Here is a 15,106-nt window from a genome sequence, read left to right on the forward strand (position 1 = left end):
ATCTGAATGTGTCTGTGTGCCTGTGTATGTGCATGTGTGTGCTTGTATGTGTCTCTCTATTACTTACATAGCATTGTGGCCCCACAGGTTATTCATGGCTGTGGTACAGTACTGTGTGCCTCTGCATGTGTATGCTTGTATGTGTCTGTCCATTACTTACATAGCACTGTGGTACCCAGAGGTTATTCATGGCTATAGTACAGTACTGTGTGCTTATGCATGTGCATGTGTGTGCTTGTATGTGTCTGTCCATTACTTACATAGCATTGTGGTCCCAACAGGTTATTCATGGCTACAGTACAGTACTATGTGCCTGTACATGTGAATGTGTGTGCTTGTATATGGTACAGTACTGTGTGCATGTGAATTTGTGTGCTTGTATGTGTCTGCCCATTACTTACATAGCATTGTGGTCCCCTCAGGTTATTCATGGCTGTGGTACAGTACTGTGTGCTTATGCATGTGCATGTGTGTGCTTGTATGTGTCTGTCCATTACTTACATAGCACTGTGGTCCCGACAGGTTATTCATGGCTACAGTATAGTACTGTGTGCCTGTACATGTGCATGTTTGTGCTTGTATATGGTACAGTACTGTGTGTCTGTGGATGTGTGTGCTTGTATGTGTCTGCCCATTATTTACATAGCACTGTGATCCCCACAGGTTATTCATAGCTACGGTACAGTAGTGTGTGCATGTATATGTGAATGTGTGTGCTTTTATGTGTCTGCCCATTACTTACATAGCACTGTAGTCCCCACAGGTTATTTGTGGCTATGGTAGAGTACTGTGCACCAGTTTATATAAAAGGACCTGCACACTGGAGTCACACTACTAATTTACCATGTCTACATCATGGTGCTGCTGGTATAGACAGTATTTGGTAGACATATGATTGATTTCCATTGTGGTTACACCAGTATATGGCAGAACTCTGTGAATCTTGTGGGATGTCTGTCTTTCACTGTCTGATCACTACTGCCTGTAAATGTTTAGGATCCTAATTCACTCTTCAAGTCACTTGCATAGTGTGCAAGCAATGCTGTGCATTTTACCTCTGTGCTAAATACTGGCATGGTGCAGTGCAATAGTGCCACAGGCTACTGACCACTGTCTTCCTTTACCAGCAGTTACAGTTCTCCTGACAGTGGCTTCAGTGCTGGATACAGTGCCACTAATACTGGTGTGTAGAGTATTCAATGTGTGTGTGCTTACACCACCAGAACATAACATGACAATGGTACCTCTGTCTGCCTGTGTACTGCAACAGACACTTTCATAACGTTCTGCCTAAGCTATGATACTCTGCTTACTTGTTCAATGTGATTGGTTATGGGGCTTGGACTTCATCTGGTACTTTTTGGCATCATGTACCTTCTTGATCTATTATTGATAATTCTTCATTTTGACTGTTTTTGCTTATGTCTGATTTAAATTCTTCGCAGTTCAGATCAGTGATTGTGAGGCCATTGCTAAAATATTGCTGCAATATTTGATTTATAGTGATTATGCTGTATGTATCTAATGTACTGTGGTGGTGGTGCTGCGGTAGCGTTGTCGCCTCACAGATAGATGTTGTCCTGTTCGATTCTCAGCTAGAGCGTCTTCTGTGTGGAGACATGTGTGAATGGGCATACCTTCATTGAAGGTTGTGCGTCAGGGCTGGCAACTCAGCATGTAAAAATCTACTGCCAATCATTAGCGGACTGGAGTTCCGCTGTGGCGACCCCAACCGGGAAAAGCCAAAAGACACAACATGCTGTATGTATCTAATATTGCATCAGAGACTTCTCTTTTTGTGGATCACAATTATGGCCCTTGCAATGATGACAGGCACTCTTTTATTCCCAGGTCCATTCCCCATGTGTTCATACTGTCTAAGCAAATACGGATTTGCAACAGTGTATGACTTTACCGAATTTCCCTGTATTTTCCACATAGTTTGTATTAAAGCAGACATATTAATAATAGTTGCATTTGAAATAAAAACGAAGCATATCAACCTACCTGATCATTCAAAATACTGGTGATATTTTCAGTGGTGGGATATAATTTAAACAGAAGGAATAAATCAGTTTCATTACACCACTCTGATGGCCAGCTTTCCTGTGACATATTGAAGTGGATAATGCTGGAGTTCAGGTGTTGTAAAAAGTCACTGTAATGCAGTTCTTCTCCTGTCAACAATGCCTGCAAATAAAAACAGTTTTAAAATGAAAATTGCTGAAGTAGAGCATAGCTGTAATTTATCACACTACCCTATCCCACATCCCAGATTATAATATCCTCTCTGGCTCATTTTAGCTAGTTGAGTATCACATATAGCAGTTTCTTGTGTGCATTCAAGAAATTTTTCCCTGGGAAATGAAACTAGAAATAACTTTACTTCAAGAAATATCTGAAAACATGGGTCTTGATTTTCAGTAATTAGTTATGTAGTACTGTACTTGAAGAAAAATAAGTTATGTTTAAGTTCATCAATTTCTTATGTACTTTCCTACACAAATAATGAACAAAATCAAGACCCATGCCCTCTTGCCAGCAGAGTCAGTAGCTACTCTGCACATTTTTGTATTCATAACATAACTTCTGTTCACAAACACAAAAGGATTTCACTTCAGTGTTCTTTCAATGTTGTATACAGAATTACTTTGTCTTATTTAGGTAATAAACCTAATCAATAACTTATATTCATTTGACTATTTCTTAATTTATTTTAGAAATAAAATAAGAACAGTGATTTATGTGTCAATGTGATGTATTTTGATTGCATTCCTGCATTAAATGGTAAATTATGGGAAGGTGACATATTTCTTGTAACAGTTCACTTTAAGTGCAAGAGCTGCTCAACTTAAAATGTTAACTAAGTGTATAAGCTCGCTGGAAATCTAAACCATCTACACCAAACTGAAAACAATATTATTCCATTCAGTAAGTGCTTTTGTACTTTAATTTACATTAATTAATCACAGTAAATCTGAGCTTAATTTCAGCTGCTTATTTCACAACTCTGTAGAAACACGAGCTGTGATTCAGAAAGAACCCCCACCATGGGCGATAACTGCTCTTTCCAAAAGGGTCAGTTTTCACAAATAATTCAGACACATATTTAGCCACAATGGGGAATACCTCATTATTGCCTATTTACTTTTATATGAAAAGTGAGATGTCACCAATAGTGCTAATCAGCATTTTCCTTTGGTAATCAGCATTAGTATTTATTCTCACACATATTTTATGCTGTCTCTTACTTTTTTCTTGTTCTTCATAAATCATGAATGATTATGGTCAGTCAATAAGAGCAGGCATTAGAATTTCATTCTTATTTTTCCTGAAATGCATTGTGATGCAACACCTGTTGCACTGCTAACTTTTGAAGTAGATTAGCGTTATAATTAAAAAGATTCTGCGGTGTCATCTAGTGGCACCCCCTCCCCACAACCCAGCTGTGTCCGAAAATCTTGAGCAGGGTCTTCATAAGTCATGGACCATTACAGTCAATCAATAATGCCAGACATTATAGTTTCATAATTGCTGTGATTCAGAATATGTGAATATTTTATACTGCAAAACGTGTGTGCTATAAATTTGGTAAGTGGTTTAGGTTAATATCAAAAAGTAACCCTGGTGTCTAGTGCTTCACCCATATGCCTTATATGCTGCAAAGACTTACTATTAGCTTTCAAAGTGACTTAGGCTAATATTTAAAAGTCTCTGGTGCCTAGTGCCTACACAGCATTGTAGGTTTTGGTCATTAGTCTAGGGGAGTTTAGAAATATGGCAGCCACCATCTCTCCCACCTACATTAGTACACACACACACACACACACACACACACACACACACACACACACACACACACACAGTCACAGTCTGGGACACATAGTCATACATTCAGTATCACCAACCCAATGCTAGAAGTCACTCACGGACACACTCACCCATTTACACACACACACACACACGCGCGCGCACATTCACCTGACACCCTCATATCCAAACAGATACTCACACACAAAAACACGCTGCCATACACATATGCATACCCACGCATCCTCAATGAGCTTACCTTTTATGAGGTCTCATCAATTGACTACAATGGGGTATTGCAGCATTTTGGCTGGAATCATATTCTCTGAATTGCTTGGCTGCATAATTCTCTTAATGCAGACATTTCTGGGGGAGAGCACATGACAAATTAGCATAGGCTGCTCTGTCTGAATGTGTCATTAGCATTCAGCATGGCTGTGAAGATGGCCCACAGCAATGATTCTACAGACCGCTCTTTCCATAACCCTACCACAATAGAGTGCAACTCAGAAAAACACCGCACACACATGCACACTCATGTATGCTACACCTGTCTCCTTACTTAACGATTACACTAACCATAGAACACTCACACATAAAATCCCAGCCCCATCACTTACTTTTGTTGACAAACTTGAAGTCATCCATTGCAACCTTCACACAAATGGTCTTTCTTACAAAATGTACCGCAGTGCACTTGTATCACTCAACCAAGTCAAGTAAGTGTGTGTGTGTGTTCATATGTTTATATGTGTGTGTGAGTGAATATATAAAACTGAAGAGTAAAAGGATCACACAGGCAAATATATTAGTAAAAACTACAGGAAAAACCTAGCCAAGCTAGACTTTTCACTGATACCTTAAACATCCTGTAACAGAGACCCATGGGACATATGCAAATGACCCCTTAAGGGCATCAAGTGTTTCTGCTATATAGCTCCTGAATATCTATGACATTTTACTTTTTCTTTTTAAGTCTTTATGCATACATTTAGGGAAATAAAGCCAAACTTCACTAACTGGACAAGCATGTTTTGGCCTTATGACCTCGTTAGCACAGCATAAGTGGACTGTTTGGATATACTTTAGAAACACAGGGTCTTTAAACCAAGCTGATACCCATAACTATTAAGGTGTCTGCAAAATATCCAAAATAACATCCAAACCAAAGAGTAAAAAGGTCATATAGACAAACCGATTAGTAAAAACTAGAATTAAAAAACATGCTGAGGTAGTCAAAAGAAGGCACTTGAAAATACTAGCTTGGCTAGGTTTTCCTTCTAGTTTTTATTAATTGCATATATAAAACTAGCAACAAATAATCAGAAATGTAGTGCATTTACTGCACATATTGTCCAAGCATCATCAAGTGATCAAATGACTTGGAGCTGATACCTATGTATGTTTACAAACAATTTACCTCCTACATCTACAGGACATTTTACAAATGAACATTTGGATACTGAGCATTTTAGGAATGACAGATTTGCATGACTATTTTATTTCATTTTTATTACTGTGTAAATTCCTTAACAGATAGTTGTTAAAACAAATAAATAGCAGCGAACACAAAGTACATAGATACAGAGATAAGAAAGCAAAAACGTATATTGCAGCGGAACAGCATCACCAAAGAAAATAGATGAAGGAAACACATTGAATTAAAAACTGAACAAAAAAAAAACTGTTCACAGTATAACAGCATGAAGGTTCATCCCAGAATTCATAAACGCTCTTTTAAAAAAATGACACCTAAGGGACCTTGTAGATGAGATCTTGTTTTCACTTACCTTAATTAGGGAATGCAATTCTTAAACTAAAAGATGTGTTTGCAGCCAGCTTTTAAAATCCAGGAAAGCTACACTTTAATATTTATAAAACAGAACATGGAAAAGAGAATGTAAGCAGGACTCCAGTTCTCCTCTTATTCCTTGAGTAGGGTATTTCTGGGTAAATAAGTATTTATATAGATATACATTCAGTGTTGTAGGCTGATTGGTTATAAGATGTGATTTTAATGAAATGATTAAGTTTTATTTATGTATGCATGCATGTATGTATGTATTTATTATTTGTTAACTAGGTTGGTGCGCTGGACTACTGACTCTTTTAAGTCACAGGACTCATTGTGACTTTCTAATACACAGTTACTTGTACATATGCCTAACATTATTAAAGAGGGGAAAAACAACAAAAATATTGACTAAGTATAATATTATAAGTATTAATAGAATATTTAAAAGTCATACATGTTAGTGTAATTCGGTAATTACAAGTACGGGATTTAAGGTTGTATAACTGTATTCTCTCCATTGAAATGAACACCTATGCAAAAAGCTTCATATTGTAGGTGTATTTTTAGTACACTTTGAAAAGCTCCTAAAGTAGTATGTTCCGTGTGTCTGGGCCATCTTTGTTAAAGACCCTATAATGAATCTGAAAATGGTATGGACTAAAAGACTTTTTTCCCTCATAGGTCTGTGGGGAGAAGTATTGGGGTTCTATTTGATACATGTCATTGGATGAGATTTGACAGCAAGTGTTTAAAGTGGGTGGTGAAGTGTTTGTATGCTGTGAGTAGCTGGGGAGGGTGAGGGTTTGAGGGCATTCAAGCCAATTGAGGGTATTGCACTGATCATGCAATAATGGGAGCACTTTGGGAAACTTTTAAGGCAAATTTGCTAGTTTTGTTGTAGGTACTTTCTAGTTTGTCTTTGGTGGGAGAGCTGAGATCTGTGGTGTACAGCAGGGTAGGAAGGAGATGGGAGGTGGCAGCTATTTTTTGCTATGATCACATAGCAGGCACTTTGCTCTGCAAAGAGAGCCTAGTTTGCAGTGTGTCTTTTTCACTACAATGTCAATATGCAGATCAAAATTTAACTTGTTATCAATGATAACTCCCAGTAATTTTGTGTTGGTGAGATTTTCAATTTGTGGCTGTTTGAGGAGATAATATTAACATCAGTGCTGTTTTGAAGTCTTTGGGAAGAAATAGGATTCGTTTGATTTGTTGGGCTTTAAGAGTAATTGAGACATATTTACCCGATTTCTATAGAGTATGGAACTCTGAGGGACTTCTGTAGTGACTGGAAGTTAGGTGGAGTGTGAATCATTCCATTTTACAGACTGGGTATAATTATTTACATAGCTGGTGAACCAACGAGTTGAGGGAATTGTGAGGCCTATATGATTTAGTCTTTGGAGGAGTAGTTGATGTAAGGCAGTGTTGAAGGCTTTTGACAAGTCTAAGGCAATAATGGAGACACAATTACCTGAGTTTTTATTTTGATCAATGGTATCTATGAAAAGTAGTAGGGTGGTTTCTCTGCTGTGCTGGGGTCAAAAGCCATGTTGGGTAGGAGAACATAATTGTTTATCTAGTAGTACATATAGGAGTTGCTAATGTATATATTGTTCAACTACTTTGGAGGGAAAAGGAAGGATTGCTATAGAGCAGTAGTTTAACAGTCAGGTGGATATGCCACCTTTGTGTAACAGAATTATGAAAGAAGCTTTCCATAGGGCTAGAATGTAGTTTTTAGAAATGCACCTATTAATTAGGATAACTGCAATGTAGCAAATCATGTCAATGGTTATGCCAAGGTGTATCTAGGATGGCAGGTTGTCAGTACCTAGTGTTGTGGGTTTCAGTTTTTAATGTATTTTTTGATGGTATTTGGATGGTTATTAGATTGATTTGGGGTGTGGAGCTATGGTCTGGGGGTGTTAGGTGGGTATAGGTTATCTAGCACTGAATATCAGCAAGACAAAGGAGTTGATTGTTGATTTCACACAAACCTCTAGTGATGAAAGGGATAACAGTGGAAAGGGTCAAGAGTACAAAGTACAAAGTTCTCGGGTGTTCATATCACAGAGAACTTATCCCGGTCAGTCCATGTATCCAGCACTGTCAAGAAAGCTCAGCAAGGCTTGCACTTTCTAAGGAAACTTAGGAAGGCAAAATTACTAAGCTCCATACTTCAGACCTTTTATAGGGGCACCATTGAAAGTGTCCTGACCAACAGCATTACAGTCTAGTATGGGAGCTGTAACAATCAGGATCGGAAGACTCTCAAGAGAGTTATAAGGTCAGCAGAAAGAATCATTGGCACCTCCCTTACACCTCTGGAAGATCTACACAAATGCCCGTGCATCAACAGGGCCAGAAAGATTTCTAGCGATCCAATGCATCCTGCCAGTGGTCTGTACACTCGCCTCTCCATAGGCAGGAGATACAGAAGCCTCCATTGTAAGACCACCAGACTAAATAAAAGTTTCTTTACACTCTCCATTAGACTGTTGAACTCTTAGGAAAAATGAACCATGAGTCTGTCGAAACACTCAACCACTTCTGTTACATAACTAGCCTATCAAATGGCTTATTTTATGGATGTGCAATAACTAAGTACAATACTAAGGTATCTCATCTACACATTGAAGGACTGTAAAATGCAGTGTACAAACTGTGCAATAGTTCAGTCTAATCATAGATATGCTGCTATTGTTTCAATTTTACTTTGGCAATATTACCTTCATATTGTTTCTTGTCTTCCTTGTGTCCTGTTTTGGGATATGTGTGGGTCACTGTGTCCTACATTATACTTTTCAATTGCTACTTATTACATTTTTATTGTGATATTTTATTAATTTTTCTCTGTTTGTATGTACATCTGTTTCCTGCATTGAGAACAAAGTATAGTAATTTTGTTCAACTATACTGCTGTGTAGTTCAGAATGACAATAAAGTTTTCTTTGACTTAGATTATTGTTTGATTTAAGTATAGTACTAGATATGAAGTGTTTGTTAAATTTGTCTGCAAGGTCTCAGCTCGTTCCACATGGGACAGGATTTGGGTTGGGTTTTCTGCCTGGTTTTAAGAGGTTGTTTAAATTCTGCCAAAAAAAATTTTTTTTTTTTTTTTGTACATGTGGTGTGGCTTGTGGAGAAGTCCTTTTTGTCATATGTAGTTGCGGATTTTTGCAGTTTCTGAGGCACCGATATGTATCTGGGTAAGACTAGGTTCTAGTTTTGTGACATTGTTTCCTAGCATTGTCTCTGTTTCTCATGAGTTGTTTTGCTTGATGTGTTATTCATGGAGTAGAATTTATTTTCAGTCATATGTCTTTGTGTGGCTTGTTGGTTTAGCATGGTTATGAAGGAGTTACTGAAGTGACAGACAGCTTCATCATTCGAGAGGTCCCCAGTCACATTTTTAAGTGTGTCATGAATATGGCTGTATCAAAATGAGTTAAGTTCCTCACAGATTTGAAGTATGGGGGTTTGAGGGACTTGTGATGTTCTCTGTTGATGTAGGTGGGGTGAAGATCACTGAGAAAGTCTGGGTGGATGCTGGTTAGTTAATTTTTTCACGGTTAGTTGAGAGTATGCAGTCCAGTATGGATGATTTTTTGGATACTTTGTCAAATCAGGTTGGTTGTTGTATTAGCTGAGTAAAATGATAGAGGCTAATATTATGGCAAGTAGAGTTAGGTTTGTTAAATATCCAATCTATGTTACGGTCACCGATCAGAATGTTTTTTTGGTTGAAAGTGAATGATACATAACTAAATATGATTTTAGTAGTTTTGACTTTACTGGGGGAAGGGGGATGAAGTAAGCTACAAGAATTATGGATTTCTGATTGTTTAGGTAGAGTTAGGACGTAGCCTGCCAAGGATAAGATATCTGGCCAGTTTCCAAAGCATTAAGGCTCTTTCCATGCACCAGTATATCCATTAGCACTCAAAGATGAGATAGTATAAAACCAGATTTAAGGGTGCCAGAACTTGAGAGCTTTTTTGCTACAGGGAAAGGAAGGCTAGAGCCCTGCCGTAACAAAGTATGCTAGGAAGATAAGGAAAGCAGTAACCCACCAACCTGGAATAACAAAAATCATAAGGATGAAGGTGGGAGGCAGTGTGCCTGTAATGCAAGAGAAAACTTAGACATGCGAGACTGACAGCTGCTTTTCTAAAGAAGTAAGTTGTTTTTACTTATCCAAAATGCCTTGTAATAAATTGAGAGTGGTGACTATCCTCTTAAATCAAGAAAAATATAACCTTGCTATGTGTCTATTTGATGGTAAAAATGTGAATAACAAACTTTGTTATATATATTCAACAGCTGTTATGATAAGGTTTCATGCCCCAGCAGAGACAGCAGCTACTGCAGTACTGGAAGTATTTTTACAGCTTTAAAAGTTGTAAGGCACTTCATGGTGCCCCTCTACCACACACACACACACACACACACACACACACACACACACACACACACACACACACACACACACACTGTGGTAGTGAGAAGTTGTCTAACCCCTTTTAAAGTTGTTAGTCAGGGGGACACCCTGTTTCTGTCTGGTGACCCTATAACCATGATAAGTGTGTTACAGCTTTCAAAGCTGTAAAAAATTCATGCATTTCATGAATATATTCATCTCTTAAGCTTTGATCTCTAAGTAAATATCTTGACTCCATTCCTCAAATATTTTAATAAACTGTTTAGCAACCCAATCAAATTCATCTGTGTTGGTGTGTATTAATCACTACCTAATGCTTTCCATGACATGATTTTTGTGGGTGTGGACATACAGATAAAGTAGGTAGACTGAAACATTAATCATCAAAAAGAACATTATAATTTTCATTTACTTTCATAATTATTAACAACTTTACCACCAAAAATATAACTGTCAAAGGTATTAAATGAAAAACAAAGATGCAAGGAAAAAATAGCAAAGCGCTTCTAAGAAAAAAGGGACTAAATAGCCACTCTGCAAACTTTCACAGCATGTGTACATTAAAACATATTTACACATCATAAACTTGCAATACCTGTTTGAAAGTTCTGATGACTCTGTAGATGATATGTTCAATATTTTCTTGTAAGTCTGAAGTCACAAGTGTTCCATTGTTGGCAAGGAAAAAGTGAATCATCTGGTTTGTGACATTGGCTATGGTGTCCTTAATGCAGTGTAGAAATTCTGAAGGGAAAATAATATAACTTGATATTAATTTAAACTCTGTAATTCTATATGCTTTTCTTGTTCATTGCTTCCTACTAAAAAGGCTGTTATATAATCACTTCAAATGTTTTAAAAAAGTTTGAATTAAAAAAAGCGTTACCTTCTTTAACAACTTCATGCAAATGGCATTCAGAGTGAATTAATATTTATTTCAGCATCATCATTAACATGTGTTTGGTCATGATAGCTATGAAGATGGGTTTATTTAGGAAAAAGTTCAACAGTGCATACCACCCTGGAATACTCAAAGGTATCAAGGTTACTTTCTGATCTCCAGTGAATATATATGTGGAGACTTTGCATGTTTTCCCCACTTATATGTATGTTTTTCGCTGAGTACTTCTGTTTCATCCAATTTCACCGCAGAAATACTTTTTTTACACTGGCTACTCCAAACTGCCCATACATATTACACTTACCCTTGCATTTATGGTCCAGTTCATGGTTGAAAAAAGTGTGATGGGGTCAGTTTATTTATACTTGTTTAACAGGTAAGTAAAATTAATTCATTTATTCTTTCATTATTCAGTTCAGAGCATGGAGGTACTAGAATTTTAGTCAGTATTCAGTGACCATAAATCATTCAAACAAAGCATAAAGCTGGTGCCAGTCCATCCACCAGTTGCACACCTCTCAACTGTCCAGATTTCTGTAGAATGTCCACATTTTTGCCTTATATTTTTGGTCTATTCCTCAAAAAAAATGTATGGTTTTCTGACAAATCACTGGGATAATCTGAGGACTGAAGTCAGTAACTAATGACATCCATTTTGAGTTTCAGACTTCAAATCCTTCAGAAAATGCATGTTAATACAAACCCTGTTACTCTAGCAATTTTACAAGTTTATAAAAGCATATGTAAAATCTGTACATATTTTTAGGCCTTTGTCTCCCCATTTTAAAGGCTTTGTTCAGATTTCTTGCACAAATAGATTGAAATGTATGATCATAGACTGACTTATACATGGCATATATGCCTATGGGCAATTTAGAAGATGACCAATTTATTTACAGCCTGCCTTTTGGCTATGTGAGGAACCCAAAACTGAAGCCAAAAACTCATGCAGGCATAGGGGTATGTGTAACGCCACAAAAAATTAATTTGCCACTGCTGTTGAGAACTAAACTAGCACCAAGTGCTATGAGACATCTGTGCTAACTGCTACACCACTGTGTCCCTCAACAAAGAAACACAATTAAATCTGTGGGTGTTTGAACAGCTGCCTAGCAGTGAGACTGCTTAGGAGTTTGCATGGAATGTAACTGAGGAAGAATTGGAAGTTGTCATACTATGGCAATATATATTTTAATAAGATGAAAAATGCAGGTTTTCAGTATATATGAAGTGGACTTGTATCTTTCAAATGTACTGAGACAAACATGTCTGAAGATGTGTTACATTAATGAAATGACATTTACTTGAAGCTAAGCATATCAGTGTGGTAAGAAGTGGTGGAACTGGCCACATTGACACAGTAAAATTAGTTATGGTGAGTATGTTATGTGGCTAAAATGGTGAATGCATACATAATTAAAGGACTAATATGAAGAAATAATAAAATAAATAATTATGATTTAATAAGTTAGAAGCAAGCTTATAATGGATCTTAGCATGACAAGTTATTTGGATCAAAACATAGTCATGGAAATTCTATAAGTAGGAAAATAAATATGATAGCTGGGGATAGGTGAATTTACTTATATTAATTTTTATATAATGGTAGACTAGCTATTTCTCTGCCAATCTCAATCTACATAAACAGATAATGAATAAAAAGTGAATAACTAAGGGCTGCTACCTTGTCTAGCAGACACTGATTGCTGGACAAATATACAGCAGATGTAAACCTTACTAATATGTGATCACACTGTTTAGTTAAGGCATCAAGCAGTGTAACTTTTGTTCTAAAACAGTGAAGAAACATTGACCATCCAATTTAACAGCTGCCTGTGCATCAGATCTTTTCGACTATGTTGGACAAAATAAAGGCGGGTCACCTAGTCCTGATATTTAACTAGAGAGCCCTACTGCCTTCCAGACTACAACATTTAGCAAATTGCCACCATCTTCAAAATCTTTTAACAAGGAAAAATATCAAACTCAAAAATACTCAAAAAACAAAAAAAAAGAATAACAAAAACAGTAACAACCCTTGAATAAAATACAAAATTAATATTACAGATAAAACAGAATTCTGCACTGCAGCATAAATCAACCACACTTTTAATAGCACTAAAAACTCAAATATAAGTGCATGGCTTGATCAATAAAAGGCATCCAAAAAGGTAAAAAAATGAACTCACAAATACCAGATCTATAAAATGATGTAGTACAGAAAGGGTCACGATTTGAATAATAAACAGAGAAGCCTCACCATCCTCATACAAACAAAAAAGAGAGAAACAAATTCAGAAAGGTTATGACAAGCCGTAAGCCTGATGTATACAGCACAGTTTATATTTCCAGTTTAGTGACAACTGTACCACTGCTACAGTGCATCTCCATATTGTGTGTTCTCTATGGGTTACCAGAAATGCTAATGAAACAATATATTAGTGCTAGTGCTTCTCATTTCAAAAACTGAATACCTTATTTCTAAAAATGTATGTGCTGTGGTGCACATAGTGGATGCTTGAATATTCCCCCAAGTGATGTTTTTGGGCTAAAGGATAACACTGATTTGTGGCAATCTCTAGGACAGTCACATGACTTAGAAGATAAGTGGTAGTGGTACAGCCAGAATGTTAAATCTCAGCACACAGAAAGGAAGGTGTTCATCTGGCATTTATGTATTGTTAGTTTACTTGTCACAACTTGACATGCCACTGTTACTGACATAACAGGCATTTACATTCATTCTCATCAGCTGGGTGTAGCATTCCTTTCAGAAGATCAGCCAAAAGTATTGGCCTTGCATACTTTATTTGCATTCATTTATTTCAGTTTGTTAACTGGGTAGGTGTACTGGGCCAAGGACCCTTTTCAGGCACATTGTGAGTCTTGGAAAGGTAAATAAAAAATCTGCAATTAGCAAATTATAGAGGCATCAATAACAGAATAAGCTGCAATTAGCAAATTATAGAGGCATCAATAACAGAATTATTTCAAAGAAGAATCAATCCCACAGAAGAATCTATAATGCCATGCAACAGAGGCAGAATCCCACGCAGTCAGATATAATGCATGCAAAGCAAGAACAGGAAATATTAAAGCAGAGCAATTATAAATTAGCAAATAATCTGAGCAAACACTTCTAAAAGAATAAGTTCACCAGCTAAACGGATTCGAACAAACTGGAAGATGATAAGATTATTTGTACATAAAGGATAAAATGAAGGAGACAGAAAAAAATGTTGAGTGTTACTAAGGAATATTTCATATTTTTAGCTTTAGAGTAAGAAGTGCTTATTGAATAAAGTAGTAGTTGTACACTAGTAGCATGTAATTAAAGAGTGAACAGTGAGTGGTATTAACTTTTGAGTGAGGAATGTGCTGAAGGTGGTGACTGACTACATAACAGAAGTAGTGAAGTATGTGATATAGTAATCAGTAGGATAAATAAATCTAAAGGCATAGTCCAAAGGTAATACTTAATGTGTGGCAGTGTGCAATAAGAGTATATGACGAATAATACATAAATTAGCCTGCCTTCTCAAAACATGTACAGCTTGTATTTATGGTTCATATATGCAATGCATGATAACTATATTCAAGTGCCTAGAATAAAAAAAAACACATTCCATGTGGTATAGTTAAGTGTCCAGCCCACCGGCACTGGAAGTAGGAGATTGCATGTTCATACCTGTTAAGTACACATAAACTTGGGTAAATCTACATATTCCAATAATGCCTCAGCACAATCAACTGTGCAGCTAAGCAGAAACAGATCTGCATTACAGACAAGAAAGATCATTATTTCATTGCATTTGCATAATGCAATAACTAGTAAAGAAATAAAGATTATGAATAAACAGTAGGCACACGTACCTTACTACTGATCAGAACCAAAGTGCATTGTGCTTACCTGCTTCATGCTTAAAATATTCTGCTGTTATATCTGCAATGGCCTTCTCTATTAAAAGGTTGGTTTGAACTGTTTCCCAGCCTGGAAATTCCTTTACAGAAGAAATCAGTGCTTCCAAAAGACGGGTGAATCTATTAAAATATAATTATACTTCTGAGTAAACTCAAATGTCAACAGTTTTAATATTAGGAAATCATTTCATATTTTCAATCATTATTTTGTGCAGATATTATCTCTATAGTC

At 36.7% G+C, this 15,106-nt stretch overlaps 1 protein-coding gene across 1 annotated transcript in view; it reads right to left on the reverse strand.

Annotated features, from left to right (window-relative positions):
- The window catches only part of ABCA12 (ATP binding cassette subfamily A member 12), a 793,480-nt gene that overhangs the window by 511,254 nt on the left and 267,120 nt on the right, over positions 1-15,106 (reverse strand). Inside the window, exons 23-25 of the mRNA XM_044075367.1 lie at positions 14,864-14,994; positions 10,648-10,796; positions 2,008-2,190 (exon numbers count right to left, since the gene is read on the reverse strand). Coding sequence (XP_043931302.1) covers positions 2,008-2,190; positions 10,648-10,796; positions 14,864-14,994 — 463 coding nt within the window. The remainder of the gene's footprint in view (positions 1-2,007; positions 2,191-10,647; positions 10,797-14,863; positions 14,995-15,106) is intronic.

This window comes from Protopterus annectens, chromosome 6.part1 (genome assembly GCF_019279795.1).
Source record: "Protopterus annectens isolate FY-2018-M chromosome 6.part1, PAN1.0, whole genome shotgun sequence".
NCBI classification, from domain to species: domain Eukaryota; kingdom Metazoa; phylum Chordata; order Ceratodontiformes; family Protopteridae; genus Protopterus; species Protopterus annectens.